At 59.5% G+C, this 17401-nt stretch overlaps 1 protein-coding gene across 1 annotated transcript; it reads left to right on the top strand.

The window, feature by feature from the left end:
- PPP1R9B (protein phosphatase 1 regulatory subunit 9B) lies at nt 1-17249 on the top strand. Its single transcript, XM_034942427.3, has 10 exons — nt 1-1886; nt 5771-5903; nt 7294-7414; nt 9644-9748; nt 10790-10925; nt 11437-11589; nt 11702-11755; nt 14798-15027; nt 15335-15431; nt 15600-17249. The coding sequence occupies exons 1-10, from the start codon at nt 516-518 to the stop codon at nt 15651-15653; spliced, it is 2454 nt and encodes an 817-aa protein (XP_034798318.1). The 5' UTR covers nt 1-515; the 3' UTR covers nt 15654-17249.
- Nucleotides 17250-17401: the final 152 nt, after the last annotated feature.

The following is a 17401-nucleotide window of genomic DNA, read 5'->3' as shown; positions in this document are numbered from 1 at the left end:
GAGGGAGGGAGGCGCGGCGGCGGAGCGGCCCGGGCCGGCGGAGCAGCCATGGGCGTTGGGGTGCCGGGCCCCCCGAGAGCCGAGGCCTCCGGCCGGACTGGGGGACGCCCGGGCTGCCAGCCCCGCTGACACCGCCTCGGACGATGTGAGCCGGCGACACCGCGGCTGCTTCGCGGGCAGGGCGCGCGCTCCCACCGGCCCCAGACGCCGCTTTGCTAATTTGGGTGGGGGCGACCGTACCAGGCCGCTCGGGCTTTTGAAGCGGGGCTGGCTGTCTTCGGCAGCTTGATTGGGGGAGGCGACCCACACACAGGGCGCTTGGAGATTTTTTTTTTCATTTTTTTTTTTTTAAAGCGGGATTAACTGTTTTTGGCAGCTTGGTTTTGGGGGGACCCTAAAAAAGGCCTTCGGGGTTTCTTTTATCGGGGGGAGGGGGCGGTGGTCCCGACTTGGCCAGCCGCCTGTTGAAGCGGGGGAGCGGGGAGCAGGGGCATGCGAACCCGGCTCCCCCCACCATGATGAAGACGGAGCCACGGGGGCCCGGGGGTCCCCTCCGGAGCGCCTCCCCGCACCGCAGCGCCTACGAGGCGGGCATCCAGGCGCTGAAGCCGCCCGACGCGCCCGGGCCCGACGAGGCACCCAAGGGGGCCCACCACAAGAAATATGGCTCCAACGTCCACCGCATCAAAAGTATGTTCCTGCAGATGGGCACGACGGCGGGGCCCTCGGGCGAGGCGGGCGGCGGCGCGGGCCTGGCCGAGGCCCCACGGGCGTCCGAGCGCGGCGTGCGCCTGTCGCTGCCGCGGGCCAGCAGCCTGAACGAGAACGTGGACCACAGCGCCCTGCTGAAGCTGGGCACCAGCGTGTCGGAGCGCGTGAGCCGCTTCGACTCCAAGCCCGCGCCCTCCGCGCAGCCTGCGCCGCCGCCGCACCCGCCGTCCCGGCTGCAGGAGACGCGGAAGCTGTTCGAACGGAGCGCCCCAGCGGCCGCAGGCGGCGACAAGGAGGCCGCGGCGCGGCGGCTGCTGAGGCAGGAGCGCGCCGGCCTGCAGGACCGGAAGCTGGACGTCGTGGTGCGCTTCAACGGCAGCACCGAGGCGCTGGACAAGCTGGACGCTGACGCCGTGTCCCCCACGGTCAGCCAGCTCAGCGCCGTCTTCGAGAAGGCCGACTCGAGGACCGGCCTCCACCGCGGGCCCGGGCTCCCCAGGGCCGCAGGGGTTCCCCAGGTCAACTCGAAGCTGGTCAGCAAGCGTTCCCGGGTGTTCCAGCCCCCGCCGCCGCCGCCGCCCGCCCCGTCGGGGGATGCCCCGGCCGAGAAAGAGCGCTGCCCCGCAGGGCAGCAGCCCCCGCAGCACCGAGTGGCCCCTGCCCGGCCGCCCCCCAAGCCCCGGGAGGTGCGCAAGATTAAGCCGGTGGAGGTGGAGGAGAGCGGGGAGTCGGAGGCCGAGTCGGCACCCGGGGAGGTGATCCAGGCCGAGGTTACGGTCCACGCGGTCCTGGAGAATGGCAGCACCGTGGCAACTGCAGCCAGCCCCGCGCCCGAGGAGCCAAAGGCCCAAGCGGCCCCGGAGAAGGAGGCGGCGGCGGTAGCGCCACCAGAGAGGGGGGTGGGCAATGGCCGGGCCCCGGACGTGGCCCCTGAGGAGGTAGATGAATCCAAGAAGGAGGACTTCTCGGAGGCGGACTTGGTGGACGTGAGCGCCTACAGTGGGCTCGGGGAGGACTCTGCGGGCAGTGCCCTGGAGGAGGACGACGAAGAAGACGAGGAGGATGGGGAGCCCCCCTACGAGCCCGAGTCGGGGTGCGTGGAGATCCCGGGGCTGTCGGAGGAGGAGGACCCAGCCCCGAGCCGGAAGATCCATTTCAGCACGGCGCCCATCCAAGTAAGTGAGCTCCCCCGCCCTGCCCCCGCGCCGCCCCTGCCACGTGCACGCGGCCGCCCCCGGCTCGCCAGCCAGCCGGGTTTGGCAGGCTGAGTCAGCCCCTGCCACCCAGCCCCCTTCCCAGAAGTTCCCACCCTCAGGGGGGCGTGGGGGAGTTCCAGCTGTTTGTCAGAGAGGGATTTTCAGGTGTGCGAGAGGGGTGGCCTGCCCCGACCTGCCCTCAGGTTCCTCCGCCTGCTGCCCCGCTCCGCGGAACCCGCCCTGCCCCACGCGGGTCCTGGGACACCTGCTTTCCCTTCCTCACCCGGACATTCCTTCCTCCAGAGGCTGCCAGAGGCTGGGGTTGGGTAGTGTGAAGGGGTGTGTGTGTCTTCAGGAGAGACATTTGCCCTTCACTGGGTAGAGAGGGGGCCGGGGTGCTTTCCCCCTGTATGGGAGCTGGATGAGGTGAGAAAGGGGAAAGCCAGGAACTTCTCAAAACGAAGCTGCAGGGGACCGCAGCCCTTCCTCTATTCTGTTTGTACCCCCACCCCAACTTTGCAGAAGTGAAAGAGGGAAGCAGATCGTGAGGGTGAGCTGGTCTGTGGCCATGTGACTGGCTGGCGCCGTGTTCCCTGGGGGTCCCTGCAGGCCAGCTGCCCGGTCCTCCTTGCACAGGGAGGGGCACTTTGTGTGGTCCTTGATGGGGAGAGGACTTCTGCAGGCATGGAGGAGGAGGGGGTGGGGCTGGGATCCCCCTGGGTGCCTGGCAGTAGTGGGCATGCCTTTACTCTTGGCTGCTCAATAGGACAGACTCCCATGGCCTTGGCAGGCCCCAAGTGTTCTTGCCACATTCTCTGGGAGCCCTGAAAGAGGGATGGGAGCTGCCCCTTTTGGGGGTCTCATCCCCACCGCCACTATTGGTGGTTGGTTTGTGGGTTGTGCCAGAGCTTTGAGATCCTCAGAACAGCCCTGATGGGGAGGGAACATCCCCTGGGGGGAATCAAAAACCCCAGGCCACCCCTCCCCCCACTTCCCACCACCCTCCACTCTTGGCTAGCACATTCAGCCTGCAGGGTTCTTCCTCACCGCCCCAGGCTCAGCTGCACCCGGCCCCAGGTCTGCCCCATGGAAGTGTCCAGGTCCCTGGACTCTCCTTGGCCTGGACCCTGCCCTGCCTTTACCCTTCCCTAGCCAAAGCACCATCTGTTTGCTTGTCGTTTCCATAACTACTCCTGGACTCTGAAGCTTCCCAACTTTCCTCTCACTCGCCCAGAATGTCAGCCTCTGCCCCTCTCCCACCTCCCACCCCAGCAAGAGGCCTGAAAGGTTAAAAGTGAGTGGCTTTCAGGCCAGCCCCTCCCCTGGGCTGGGACCTGCGGGGTCCTCTCCCAACCCCTTTCCCCTCCTGAAGGCAGTGGGGTTCTGAAGGGAATGGGGGACTGTAGTGTTTCTTGGAACTCTGAAGCAGAGTCTGGATCCCCCCACCCCACCCCCACTAATTTTGCGAGAAGTCCGATTCCCTCAGAGTTGGAGTTTGGTCTGGGCCTCTGACTGTCTATATTTGACGCCTTACCCTGATTTTTCAGTAAAAAATAGCACATGATTTGGAGCAGTGCTTCCCGGCTCCCTAGTGACTTTGGAGCTGGCCCGCCCTGTGTGAGAGCCAGGGTGTGTGGCGGGCCCAGTGTGGCTGGCTTTCAGCCTCACTGGGGATTTCCTCCTCCCCACCCTGGCACAGGGGCCCCACTTTTCCTTCTTCCTGCCCCTGCCTTGATGCCAAGTCCAGGGTCCCAGTCCCCATGGATGACCCAATTGTTGCCCTTCTGGAGGTGGAGGCCTCTGCTGAGGGCAGAGAACCCAATTCCAGCTTGGCCTCAGGGAGGTGGGACATCCCCTAGGGCCCTCTGCTAGACCGGCATATCATGGTGGGCAGCCCGAGGAGGGGTAGGAGGTGGTCTGGGGCCTCTGAGCCCAGGCCTGGGATTCCTGCAGGGGGCAGGACCAGAAAGGGAACAGGATTTGATAGGCTGAGAGAAGAGGGCAGGGTGCAGCCCAGGACAGGCTGTGAGGGTGTGTTTTGGAGGTCACAGCGGGCATGTATGTCCGTGTGTGTCAGGGAGGGGTTTCGTTGACCCAGGAGACTGTAGAGACTCAATGATGAAGGGACCGTGTCTCCTAGAGCAGAGGGTGAGAGTCAGGGGACTCCAGTGCAAAGTGGGCCAAATCCCACTGCTGAGTCCAGGCTCACATCAGCCCTGTCCCAGAGCCTGGGGCATATGTGCAATGGAAACCAAGTCACCGGTGACCCACCCACCTGTCCCAGCTGGGTGCAGTCTCATTCTGCCTGGCCACAGTTTAACCCATGTGACCTTGGGCAGTGGGCCTGGTGCCCTGGACTATGTGCAAGGTAGGCAGCCTGTTTGTTCGAGGGGTGCAATGGACAGATGAGCTTTAAGGGCTGGAGCCAGAGTTTCTCTGATGCTGTGAAATTGAGGGCATTGAGCTAAGTGACCAGAGGGGTCCCTCCCACCTAAGCCTTCTAGTCCTATGAGCACCCCCTCCCTCTCCCACTGTGGCAGTGAGCCTCTCTGGTAGGGGGTGGGGACGACACGGAGCAAACCCAGACAAAGGCTGGGACACAAGAGTGCTGCTGCCCACCAGGGTGCCCACAAGGTCTGCTCCTGGAGGAGACAGGGCCCTGACAAGGGCCCTTGGGGGAGATGGGGTCCTAGTCTGACTCCTCAGGGCTCAGACTCAGCCAACTGATAGAGCTGTTCCCCATCCCTCCCCGCCCCCGCCTGGCTCCAAGTGGTGCCAACCTGTCACTGCAGGCGATGAAGCTTGAGCATGTCATGGTACCCCAAATGGTGCTCATTAACCTCCCACTGGGGGCACCCCTGCCTGGGCCCAGAATTAGACATTCCCACAGAGCCCAGCCCCACCTTCTCTGTCCTTCTGAGAGGGTCAGAGCTGAGGAATTCCTCTTTTTGCTGAGAGACTTTGGAGAGAGACAACAGAGGGGTACAGGAGATGCCAAGGCAGGGGTGGCCTCGGAGCCCCATGGCGCCTGGGTTCGCTGTGGGCAGTGTCAGAGGCTGTCCCCTCCTCAGTCTCCTGGGCCCCCTAGCACATGGACAGGGGGCGTAACTTAGAGAGCTGCAGTTGTGGAGGGAGAGCGGCCTGGGTGTGCAGGGAAGGCCAGGCCCAGCTTTTTCCCCTGCTCCTGCCACCCGAGGGGCTCCTGGGGATGGAGGGCCTGCCTCTTCTCCACGGGGATAGAGATGGTCTTTCCTGCTTCCCTCCCCTGCTCCAACATCCACTTGAGCGGCAAGTCAGAGCCAGTCCTGGGTACCTCTCCCCTTCCACCCCTCCTGCTCCCCTCCCCCTCTGCTGTCTCACACCCGCTCCCCCCTCTCTCCCCATCTGGCATTCTCCAGCATCTTCTCCATCCTCTCTCCCCTCCTCCTCTTCCCCTCTTCTGCTCAGCCCGTTCCTTCCTCTCTGTGTCTGTCTTTGTGTCCCCTCTCGCCTGTCTGGCTCTCTGGGTCCTATCTCTCACTTTCCCTCTATCTGGGTGTCTGGGTTCCTGAGTTGGACGTTTCTCCAGGATTCCCCTTCTGTGCCTATGGCAGACCATGCTCACGCTGGTTGGAGCTGCAGAGAGAATAGCAGTGCGGGTCTGCCAAGGCTGGGTCCCTTTCTGTCTTGACCCTGGGCTCCAGAACTATAAGGGCCTTTGTTTTGCTCAGAGCTGGGGTCTCAGGGGACTGGGTGAGGCCTCATCTCAGGGCTGTCATGGGGAGGCATGGGGTGGGTAACTCAGCCTGCCTCCTCGGCCTCCTCATGCCAGTTCTGCCCTTGTCCTCCTGCCGGCCTCTCTGACCAGCTGCCTCCCTCCCCAGGTGTTCAGCACTTACTCCAACGAGGATTACGATCGTCGCAACGAGGATGTGGATCCCATGGCAGCCTCTGCTGAGTACGAGCTGGAGAAGCGTGTGGAGAGGTTGGAGCTGTTCCCTGTGGAGCTGGAGAAGGGTGAGAGGCCAGGAGGCCACGTCACTTGCGCACAGCTGGGGTTGACCCGGGTCTCATCTCTGGCACCAGCTCCTGCCCTGTGCCCTCAGGGGCTCCCACAGACTTGCTGGGCCTCTCCCTCTGACTCAGGCCCTTGGTGACCTTCCCCTCTCCTCCCTTGTCAGCACCCAGAGCAAACAGGGCCTCCAATCCAGGCCAAGCCACACCCCCACCACCCCGGTCATGGAACCACATTTGCACATTCAGTTAACAGGTCTCTGTAGGGTACTGTGTGCTAGGTCCTGGGCTCTGTGTTGGGGACACAGTGGTGGGCTCCTGGGGAGATGGATGGGGGAGGCAGACATGGAAGGCACAGTCACATCTAATCTCACCCTTAGGCGCTGGAATAGGGGCTGGGGAAGGTAAGGAGGGGCCACTGTAAAAGCGTTTAACAGGTGACCTAACCAGACTGTGCTTGGGGGCATTCTCCAGGGAAGTGAAGCTTGAGTTGCACTCTGGTGAGGAGGAATTAGGAGAGTAGTCAGGAAAGGGGCTTGGCTGCATTTGCACAGGGAGGGCAAGAAGAGCATGCAAATGAGGCCTTGCAGACCAGGTGGTCTTGTTGCTAAGATGGATTGGGAGCCATTTCGAAGCACAGGAAAGGTCTAGAAAGACCACACCAGGCTGTGATGTAGGGAGGGGGTCACAAGTGGATGGAGAAAGGCCACTGTGGCGTGGACAGGAAGATGGCAGAGCGGGTGTGGGTGGACTGGAAAGGTCTCCAGGGGTAGAATCCATAGCATCTGGGGGTCATTTGGCTCAGGTGGAGGCTGTGAGTGGGAGGGAGGAATCCAGGTGCCTCCCAGGTCTGGCAGGTGGCAGGTGGTGGTACCATCCCCCATGAGGGAGTGTTTGTGGCCCTCATTAGTTGGGACATCAGAGGGCCATGAGTCAGGCAGGGGCAGGTGTGGATAGGGGAATGGACCTCAGGGGAGAGAAAATCTGGAGGTCTTTGGTCCTTGAAGCTATGAGTACAGATGAGACTGGCTGAGAGGGAGAAGACCAAAGGCTTAGGGCTGAGTCCCATCCTGGCTACCCCCATCCTGGCTACCCCCATCCCGGCCACACGCCCTGGTCTGCATATGCAACAGTCTTACCTGCCTGTGCCACCCTTGGCATGCTCTTCTGCCCATTGGTTCTTTGGAAGGGACAAAGGGCAGGGAGCGGCTCAGGAGCCATCCTAGTAGACTTGGCAAAGAGGGTGGACAGAACTATATCCCTTCTTCAGTTGTGGGACATACCCTAATGGGGAATTCTTCCTGATGGGGGGGCTGTGCCCTGGAATTCGGGGTGGAGAGTCTCTCGTCTGTCCCCTACAAGCCCTGCCATCTCACCACTCTCTGTTCCACAGACTCCGAGGGCCTAGGCATCAGCATCATCGGCATGGGCGCCGGGGCAGACATGGGCCTGGAGAAGCTGGGTATCTTCGTCAAGACCGTGACGGAGGGTGGTGCGGCCCATCGGGATGGCAGGTACCAATCCTCCCCAGTCTCGCCTGACCCTTTTTCCCTCTCCGACCGGCCATCCTTGGTGGGGTGGGCCACTGAGCAAGGGGTGGGGCGGGCCTTCCCTGGGAGATTTCCGTGCTGTGTGTGCAGCTGAGATGTTCGGGGAGCACTGCCATGCCAGGTGCTGTTCCAGGCCCCAGAAATACAACAGTGAGCACGGTCAGCCCCTATGCCCTGAAGGAGCGTGTGTTCTCCAGGAGGGGCTGGTGACCATGGGGGCTATAGGCGTGTGTTGTGCATCCCGGTCTGGAGTACAGTTTGGGCCCTGGTAGGGAGAAGACAGGCATGGAGTATATTTGAGCTTTTTTTTCGCTGGACATTGAGTCTCTGACAGTGTTGGGCCGGTGCTGGGCCCTGGGGAGTCAATGGTGAGGGCCTGGCACACTTGAGAAGTGTGCAGTGTGGTGTGAGGTAGACATTGAATAAATGGACACACAAAAGGTAGTGAAATGGAGGGAAATGCAGACTGCTGTGAAGGCATACAACAGGAGGGTTTAACCTCTCTGGGCATTAGGGAAGGCTTCCTGGAGGAAGCAGTGCTGGAGCTGAGAGCTAAGGCTGAGCAGGAGTTAGCTGTGCTGAGGGAGTGAGTGCAGAGGTTCCAGGCAGTGGAGCCACGAGCAGGCAGGTGTGGCTGGGGCATAGAGAGCAGGGGCCAGGAGGCTGTGACTAGACCCATTGATGGCAGTGGCTCTGGAGACAGGCTGTCTTTGCGCATGTGAGTGTGTGTGCCTGTATTGAGCATCTGTGGTTGCAAGGGGTGAGTTCTGTGGGACAGAAGGTTCAGGGAGGGCATCCTGGAGCTGTGTGCCAGCCAGGGACCCCTGTGTTAGCTGTGTATTCCAGGGGTGTGGGGAGTGGCAGTAGGAAGGGCTGTAGGGCATCCCCCAGGGTGGCTGTAAGTTAGATTTGACATTGGGGATCTCTTGTGGTGGTACCTCCAAACCCAGACCCCCTCCATGTGACAGAGGTGAGCAGTTGTCCTTTGGGATCTGGGTGACTTTGAGATCTTGTTTCTAGAGATGGGGCTGCCCTGTCAAGGGGCTTCTACCTGTTGTGGCCCAGGTGGCATGGAGAGGGGCCGGGAACAGGATACCCTTTCATTTACCCCTTCCCCTCCCAATGTGAACTTCCAGAGCCTTTCCCATTGTTGCCTGTGGGTTGTCTAAGGAGTGAGTGTGCATGGTGGCCGTGGCCACTCACTCATGCCCACCTGGGAGTGGCATGTGTTGGGGTGAGCTGTTGACAATAGGCCATTTCCTCCATTTCCGTGTGGGAGTCCTGAGAGAAGGCCTGGAGCTCCCAGGGAGGTGGAGTGGAGGAGGGAGGTGTCTGAGAGGCCCCCCACCCTCCATCTCCCTCGGCAGGCCAGACTGAACCTCCCCTTGTATGGAGAACACGGGCTTCAGGGGACACAACTGGAGTGTGTCGGCAGGTGCACCTGTATCAGGTGTGTGTGGGACAGTGTGTGAACTCGAGAGAGTGCCATTCGGTCTTGGGGACTTGGGAGGACATCTGTGCACTCAGTTCTGTGCAGAAATGTACACGTAAGAGGGTGGCATGTCACTTGTGTGCTGTGGGGCTCCTGGCCAGTGTGCATGGCAGAGATGAACTCTGAGAATGTCACACCGCTCAGTCAAGTATGATGAAGGAGGGGACAAGAGTGTGATTGTCACAGGAAGTGTGCCTGCCGCGTCTCCTGGTCCTGGACGCCTGTGTCTGCTTTGCTTGCCTGGCTCTCACTGCCCACACAGGTGGGCCTGGCTGACACTTAATCCTCTGGCCTTGTGAATGTTACGCAGGTAGACAAAGTACCAGGTCCCTGTGAGGACAAAGTATCTGTGAAGTTTTTTGTTGTTGTTTTCTTTTCTTGTTTTTTTTGTTTTTGTTTTTGTTTTTTTTTTGAGGCAGGGTCTTACTCTGTTGCCCAGGCTGGAGTGCAGTGGCACAAACACAGCTCACTGCAGCCTTGACCTCCCTGGCTCAAGTGATCCTCCCACTTCATCCTCCCAAGTAACTGGGACTACAGGCACGTGCCACCATGCCCAGCTAATTTTTCTTTTTATTGTTTGTAGAGATGAGTTCTCACTATGTACTCAGGCTGGGGAGCCTGGAGTTTCTGATGGGAGGAGGCTACCTCTACCCTCGCTCCTCGGTTCCCCTGTGACCCCTTACCCAATGTCACTCCGCTAGGATCCAGGTGAATGATCTCCTGGTGGAGGTGGATGGAACAAGTCTGGTGGGAGTGACCCAGAGCTTCGCGGCGTCTGTGCTCCGGAACACCAAGGGCCGAGTGCGGTGAGAGCCCAGAGGGGTGGGGCATGGGAGCGGGCAGGAGGTCCTCGTCCAGGCACTCCATTCACCTGCCTTAACAGCCAGTTAAGGTTCTGGTGGCCCAGCTCACAGAGGTTCTGCTGACTCCTTGGCTGCAGGAGTTGCTGTGCCTGGAGTCCCTCGCCTCACACCTGCCTTCTCATCCCAGCTCCCTGGCAACAGCTGGCCACCAGTACTCAGCCTTCCTGGCCCACTGTCCACCAGCCCTCCAAACTGTCCTCTAGGGCTTCTTCTCCTTCCCCCTACCTGTCCCCGACTCACTGACTGAAGAACCAGGACGTCCAGGGTGAATGCTAACCATATTGGGGTCCCCTCATTGGGACCTCATGCCCCCCACCCCGACCAGCCCTATGTCATCCTGGGAAGACTCCTCCCCAGGCCTGTAACCAAGGGGACTGGATCAGAAGCTCCCTGTGTCCACTCTACCTTTGGCTTAACATTCAGGGATCACTCCCTGCCCCCCTGCAAGAGGGGTACTACCCCCAGGAAAGGGTGGTGGAGAGAAACAGGATGTGGGTGGCCACCGGGAGGAGGGGCTGGTGCCTGGAAGTTCCACTATTTCCTCTCCATCCTAATCTCCAGTTGCCATCATCCCACCCCTTCCTGAAGCTCAGGGGCTTGGAGCATACCCAAGAAACACCTCCGCAGCCCATCCCTGCTGGGAGGGTCATCTTCACCTTTCCCTGCCTCATTTTCTCCCCTGTGGCAGGGGAAGAGCCTCCTCAGTGCATGTCCCCTGCAGCCCAGCCTAGAGGTGGGCTGACATTCTCCCTCCCGCAATACTGGCCAGAGGGGTGAATGGGCCTTCCTGCCTCCCTTGGGAAGGAAACCTGATAAGGGCCCCCATTCCCCCATTCATTATTAACACTGCAGCCTTCGGACTCAGCCCTCTCATCTCTCCTCCCCTGGGAGGGCCTGAGTTTGGAGAGGGGAGCATCAGCAGGGAGGATGATGGCATTACCTGGCTGAGGACAGAGGCAGCGGATGATGCCGGTGCCCCTGCAGGTTTATGATTGGCCGGGAGCGGCCGGGAGAGCAGAGCGAAGTGGCCCAGCTAATTCAGCAGACTTTGGAACAGGAGCGATGGCAGCGGGAGATGATGGAGCAGAGATACGCCCAGTATGGGGAGGATGACGAGGAGGTAGGGAGTCCCTGCCTGGCTGGCCGCGTGGTCGCCCCCTGGTGGCTAGATGAAGCATTACAGTCATCTGCCTCTACTGCTTCCCCTGCCCTAGTAAAAAGCCCACAGTGCCATTCCCTGTCCTCCAGTCACACTTTTTGTCTTCAGAGGCCGGACAAGGAATACACAGTCCTCTCAAAGAGCCCCCAGTCTGAGGGGAGAGCATAGCCCCTAATCTTGGGGGACCTAATCTGAAAGGGAGATAGATCCAGAAGGGGAAAGATAGTACAGGCTGTTTCTTCAGAGACCCAGGCTGATGAGGAACTGACCCCCTCTGTCATCAGGGGACTACCAGGCTGTTGGGGGAAGACATAAACCGTGTCTCTGGTCCAGCCTCAGGCTGAAGTGGGAGGCACGAACCACATTCCTGGGTAGCTCTCTGTCTGGCATGGGCAACTGGTCCCAGCCTTGGTCATCAGGGCTGAGGGCAGCTGGGTGGGGTGGGCCCACAGTCTCCGGTCTCCCTTCGCAGACGGGAGAGTATGCCACTGACGAGGATGAGGAGCTGAGCCCCACGTTCCCGGGTGGTGAGATGGCCATCGAGGTGTTTGAGCTAGCGGAGAACGAGGATGCACTGTCCCCTGTGGACATGGAGCCCGAGAAGCTGGTGCACAAGTTCAAGGAGGTGGGAGGAGGGGCTCCCTGGAGTGGTGGAGGGAAAGGCAGGCAGGTCTCCTGCCCTTGGCACTGCCTGCCCCACCCTGCTGGAGCTGAGTGCCTGCCCCTCTGCCCAACAGCTCCAGATCAAGCATGCGGTCACTGAGGCAGAGATCCAGCAGCTGAAAAGAAAGGTAAGGGTGCGTATGTTTGTGCTTTTGCGTGCATGCATGCGTGTGTTGAGGAGCAGGGTCCCCCTACCCTCACACCTGCACATGCTGACACTTAGGCACAGGTACCCACAGAACAGGCTGCTCTAAAGCAAGATGATATGATAGATACGATATTAAGAGCTTAAGCTCTGGATCCATCTGCTCCAGCATCACTTGCTTCTCTGTGCCTCAGCCTCCTCATCTATAAAATGAGGTCGTAATAGCACCAACACCACAGGGTCGTTGTAGGATTAAATGAGATAACACACGTCAAGTCTTTAGCACAATGTGTGACATAATAGGAGCTCAATAAAAAGTCAAAGTAGGCTGAGCGCAGTGGCTCATGCCTGTAATCTCAGCACTTTGGGAGGCCAAGGCAGACTGCTTCAGCCAGGAGTTAGAGACCAGCCTGGGCAACATGGCGAAAACCTATCTCTACAAACAATACAAAAATTAGCCAGGTGTGGTAGCGCACACCAGTGATCCCAGCTACTTGGGTGGCTGAGGTGGGACGATCACTTGGGCCAGGGTAGGTCGAGGCTGCAGTGAGCCGTGATTGTGCCACTGCGCTCCACTCCAGCCTGAGTAACAGAATGAGACCATGTCTCAAAAGAAAAAAAAGTCAGTATATTAGCTGTGATACCGAAGCATGCTAAGTTCTGCTCTAGGTGTCTCTATGTTTGTGCTGTCCCACATACGTCTGCTATATATAGGCCCATTGATAAGTACAGACCACCCAGAAGTACACACACTGACACAGCAGCCTGGCCCCAGGCACATAGTACCCACAGACCCCCTCACCCAGACACATAGAGACACCCACTCTACACAGACACAGTCACAGAGACAATGGACCTGTGCTTCACATTACACTCGAGGCTATCAGCCTGGATATGCAGACCCACTCTGCACCCATCTGCTCTGAAACACACAGGCATGGCCATCGATCAGACCACCTGGTCTAGGAAGAGTGTCACAGGGCATGCACATTCTCATCTGGGCAAGTAACACAGAGGTGCTGATGCTGACCCCAGATGGAGACACATGGCACACACACACACACACACACGTAGTATACACAGATGCTTACACAAGCATGTCAGGTGCCAGCACCCTCACAGGCATGCAGATATACAGACTTCATATTAAAAGTCTGTATGGGGCCTCTGCTGGGACCTAGACTATAGGAGTCCCAGTACCTATGACGCTTCTGCCGTGGTGGGGAGAGACAGATCTATAGGGGTCTTGCAGACATGGGAGTGTGTGTACCCTCCCACATGGGGGTATGCAGGAGAGGAGGCCAGGGTTTGGATGGCTGGGGCAGAAGCAGGGGCATTCCTGGCAGGGAGAGGAGCTCCATGGAGCTTGGAGGCTGGCTTTGAGGGGAGGCCAGTCAGGAGGTGGCAGCATGCCTGTCGGGGAGAGGTGGAGGCAGGGCTGGACTGCCAGGATGGGCTCTGGCTTGCAGTATCCTGCCTCCCCTCTAAAGACTCTGGCCTTGGTCCTACAGATAGCATGGGGTATGTGGCCATTGGGATTTTTCGGAAAGCCACTGCCTACAAAGTGGGAGGGCATGAAAGTGGGCAGTGCTGGGAGGCAGGCAAACTGGTTAGGGGCCCAGACAGTGTCCTGGCAGGGGTAGGCCAGGACTGCTCAGAGTATAGGCAGAGGGTCTGGAAAGGAAGGGTAGGTGAGCGCTGCATTTCCGGGGTCAGAGTGACAGGCCATGTTCCTGAGGTGTATGCAGAGTATGAAAGGGAGGGGCACGCCAAAGGTCTGTTAGTGCATTCTACTTCAGACATCCTCTGGGTACCTTCTAGATGTCCAGTATTGTTCTCATCACCATGATGGGCAAAGCCAGAGTTGATCGTTGTTCTTGTGCATCTGCAAACCAGTGACTGTGTCATCATCACACGCTGGCATGGGGCTCTGTAGGAGAGAACAGGCTTACTGAGCTGCTAAAGCAGGAGGAACCTGATTCGGGTGGAGGTGGGAGTAGGGCTGTGCTGTTGGAGGGAGCTGTGGGGGCTTTTTTGGAGAAGTGACACACAGCAGAGAACTGAAGGGTGAGCTAGAGGGAAATAACTAGGCAAGCAGGAGGGTAGATGGGGGACATTCCAGGCAGAGGGGACAGCACACGCAAAGGCCCTGTGGCAAGTCTGAGGATCTGCAGGAAGGCCTGTGTGGCTGGGGGACAGAGAGCAAGGGATGTTTGCAGCAAATACTGGCCTGAGACTGAGTGCCAACATGGCTATGAGGTTGTGGCGCCTTTTAACAGAGCAAGTCAGGAAAGGAGGCATAGGTTTGTGCAGCTGCGGGGGCCTGGTCTGGGGCATGGTACCTGGGAGGAGCTGGGAGCTAAAGCTGGGAGTTGGGAGCAAGGGTGGGCTGGGACTTGAGATTTGCAGCTCAGAGTGCACAGAGGTAGTGTGGGAGATGGGCCGGTGCCCCAGGGCAGTGAGTATAGGGAGAACAGAGGATCCGGAACTGAGCTGTGGGGGACTGGAGGTCTGTGCTGGGGTCACCTGGAAGCTGGGAGAGAACCAGGATTGTTCAGGAAGCCACAGGTGCAGAGACTGGCGAGCAGGGCTGGGGCTGCAGAGAGGGGACAGAGAGTAATGGTGACCCTCATCTGCCCTTTTACTTCACATGTACTGTCTCACTGGAGCTTTTGTGAGATTGGGAGGCACATATCACTGCCATTTTACAGATGGGATAACTGAGGCTTGGGACATTAGTTGCATTGCCCCAAGTCAGAGTATCAGTGACTAACCGAAGCCTCCAGCCTCCCTGCGAGTGGGGTGCAGTGACAGGGAGTCTGGTGGGAGCTCTGAGGCTGAGCTCTACTTCTTTCCTCTCTGGGTTTCAGTTCTCAGGCTCAGCCAAAGAGGGTTAGTAGTTGGGGTGCAATGGACTCCACAACGGTAGGAATCCCCTGGAGACTCTGGCCCCAGTGCTAGGTTGGGGGTACCCTTTGGCTCCTGCTGGCCCCCACCAACCCAGGGCCGTGCCTTTCTCTCTCAGCTGCAGAGCCTGGAGCAGGAGAAGGGGCGCTGGCGGGTGGAGAAGGCGCAGTTGGAGCAGAGTGTGGAGGAGAACAAGGAGCGCATGGAGAAACTGGAAGGCTACTGGGGTGAGGCCCAGAGCCTGTGCCAGGCTGTGGACGAGCACCTGCGGGAGACTCAGGCGCAGTACCAGGCCCTGGAGCGCAAGTACAGCAAGGCCAAGCGCCTCATCAAGGACTACCAGCAGAAGTACGTGGCTGGGGGCTGGGCGGACTGGGCCCAGGGAGCACTGAGAGGCTTTCGGGGACAGTCCCTCCCCATCCCTCCAGCTGAGTAGGGAGGCACAGAAGTTGGAGGGCCCCATGGTGGGGACACCCGGTCCGGAATGACCAGGCATCAGAGCCAGACCCCCAGAGGCTTTGGGAAAACCTGGGGCCTCCCGACCTGAGAACAGGGAAGGACAGAGTTGCCCAGGTAAAGCTGAGGACCTGGGTCGCCCTGGATGAAAGCCAGACCACACACCCTTACCTGCCATCTGTCCCTTGCCTGTGCCCAGGGAGATCGAGTTCCTGAAAAAGGAGACTGCACAGCGTCGGGTTCTGGAGGAGTCGGAGCTGGCCAGAAAGGAGGAGATGGACAAGCTCCTGGACAAGGTGGGCCCGGGGCGCCCTGTGGGCAGGGCCCAGTGGAGGGAGCAGCACTGAAGCCCCTACCCTGTGGGTCCTGGAGGGAGGGGATGCCATGTCCTCATCGGAGGGCGGAAGGGGCTGGGATCATGCCTGGTGTCCAGACCTGACCCCCTACCCTCCTTTGTTTTCCAGATCTCAGAACTGGAAGGAAACTTGCAAACACTGAGGAATTCCAATTCTACTTAACAGGAATCATTCCATAACTGGACAATAATTAACCCCCCTCCCATTGTCCTCCCTCCCCTGTCCTCAACACCCCACCCTTCCCCCTACCAGCCTGGGGACAGGTGCCCCGACTCCCCCCACCCCTCCACCCCACCTCCCCCAGCTTCAGGGACCAGAGGGCTCATATCACAGGCCCCCTTAAGATGGCCTGGGCAGACAGAGGTGGCTAGAAGGGCAGCCTCTTTCTTGCCCCATGGGGCTGAGGCACAGAGGCCGAGGGCTGCCGAGGGCTGGCCTGGTGGTCGATGGACACAAGCACCTGCAGATCAAACTGCCAGACTTTACACACTCCAGCTTTTGTCTCTGGACTGGAACGGGGCTGGGGCTCTCCCAGCATCTGCCAACTGGGGGCTGCTCCCTGCCCATGGGGCACCTGGGTGGCCCCTGGGCCTCTTGACTTGAGATTCTACCTTCTCGGCCCTTCCCTCTCCCCCCATCATTGTGCCGTCTCTGTTGCATTCTGACCCTCCTGCCTGGGGGGTGGGGGCGTTGCCTCAACACCTCCCCCATCCCTGTTCCCTGTCCTGGGAGGGATAGAGTCCACCCCAGAGCCCGGAGGCTGGGCCTGGCCCTGGCCCTGCACTGATTTCTCATGTGTCCTTCGGGAAAAGGGGAGTGAGAGTGGGAAAAAGGGAGAGTTCAGGACACCTGGTCCCCAGCTCCCCATTGCCTGGGGCAGCAGCCCTCAATTTCTCCTTGTGCCTCCCCTCTTCCAGGTGCCAAATAGCCATAACCTCCTCTTGGAACTGTTATGTGGCCTCTCTGGGGTCCAGGTTTCCTGGTCAAGGCTGGGAATGCCAGGGAGGAAAGGGGGTCTGGCTACAGAGACCCTGGTCTTAGGCAAGGGGAACATTTCTCCCTGGAGAGTCAGGTCCTATCCTGTGCTGCCCTGTCTGCCCAGCCCAGGGCGATGCCTGGAAGCCTACTGACATTGCAGGGAGTCAGCCTCACCCCCACCCCCTACTGTTTTTCCAATGTTTTGACTGGAGGGCAAAATTTTACTACTACTCATCTTTTTGGAGACCAGGGCTGCCCTGCTGGCAGCCTGCCTTCTAAGTGAAATCGACTCTGTTTCCCCACTTTAACCCCAAATTGGGGCTTGGACCAAGGGAGGTGAGACCCCCTCCCCCAGGTCTCCTCCCCTTTCAAAATCCATCTCATTTTGCCACTTCATGCCCCTGCCCTAACGGGGTTTTTGTTCATTTTTTAAAAACAGACCACCCATCCCATCCGTTTTAGCTTCTTGTCCCCTGTAAATAGACCATGACTTCGATCAGTATTTCTTGTCCCCACCCCTTCCTATCCCCAGATGTGCCCCCATCCCCTGAAGGAGCTAGCTGTCTCAGTCCTGGGCTCGCGCACTTCACCCCGGCAGATGGAGGGGCGGAACCGGGTGGGCGGGGCCGCTTCCGGCTGCTTGGGCCAGCGGCCACCCCTGCCCAGCCGTTGGGAGGACTGCATCTCTGTATATAATATATATATATATGTATGTATTGTTCCCGGTTTTGTACGGACCATGCCCTCTGTCAGGTTGTCCCCATAAAAGCAGCCCCCAGAGCCTTGCTGCCTGGTTTCTTGATTCACTGAGGTGGGGAGTGGGCAGGGATCAAGGATGCCTGGCTGCCCCAGTGGTCCCCTCCCACCAGTGCTGCCTGTAACCCTGAGGAACTTCCTACAGTGTCCCTCCGTTTCCGGTTCCAGCAAACTGC

The sequence above is a fragment of the Pan paniscus genome, chromosome 19 (assembly GCF_029289425.2).
Source record: "Pan paniscus chromosome 19, NHGRI_mPanPan1-v2.0_pri, whole genome shotgun sequence".
Lineage (NCBI taxonomy): Eukaryota > Metazoa > Chordata > Mammalia > Primates > Hominidae > Pan > Pan paniscus.
This window is presented reverse-complemented; position numbering and strand designations above follow the sequence as displayed.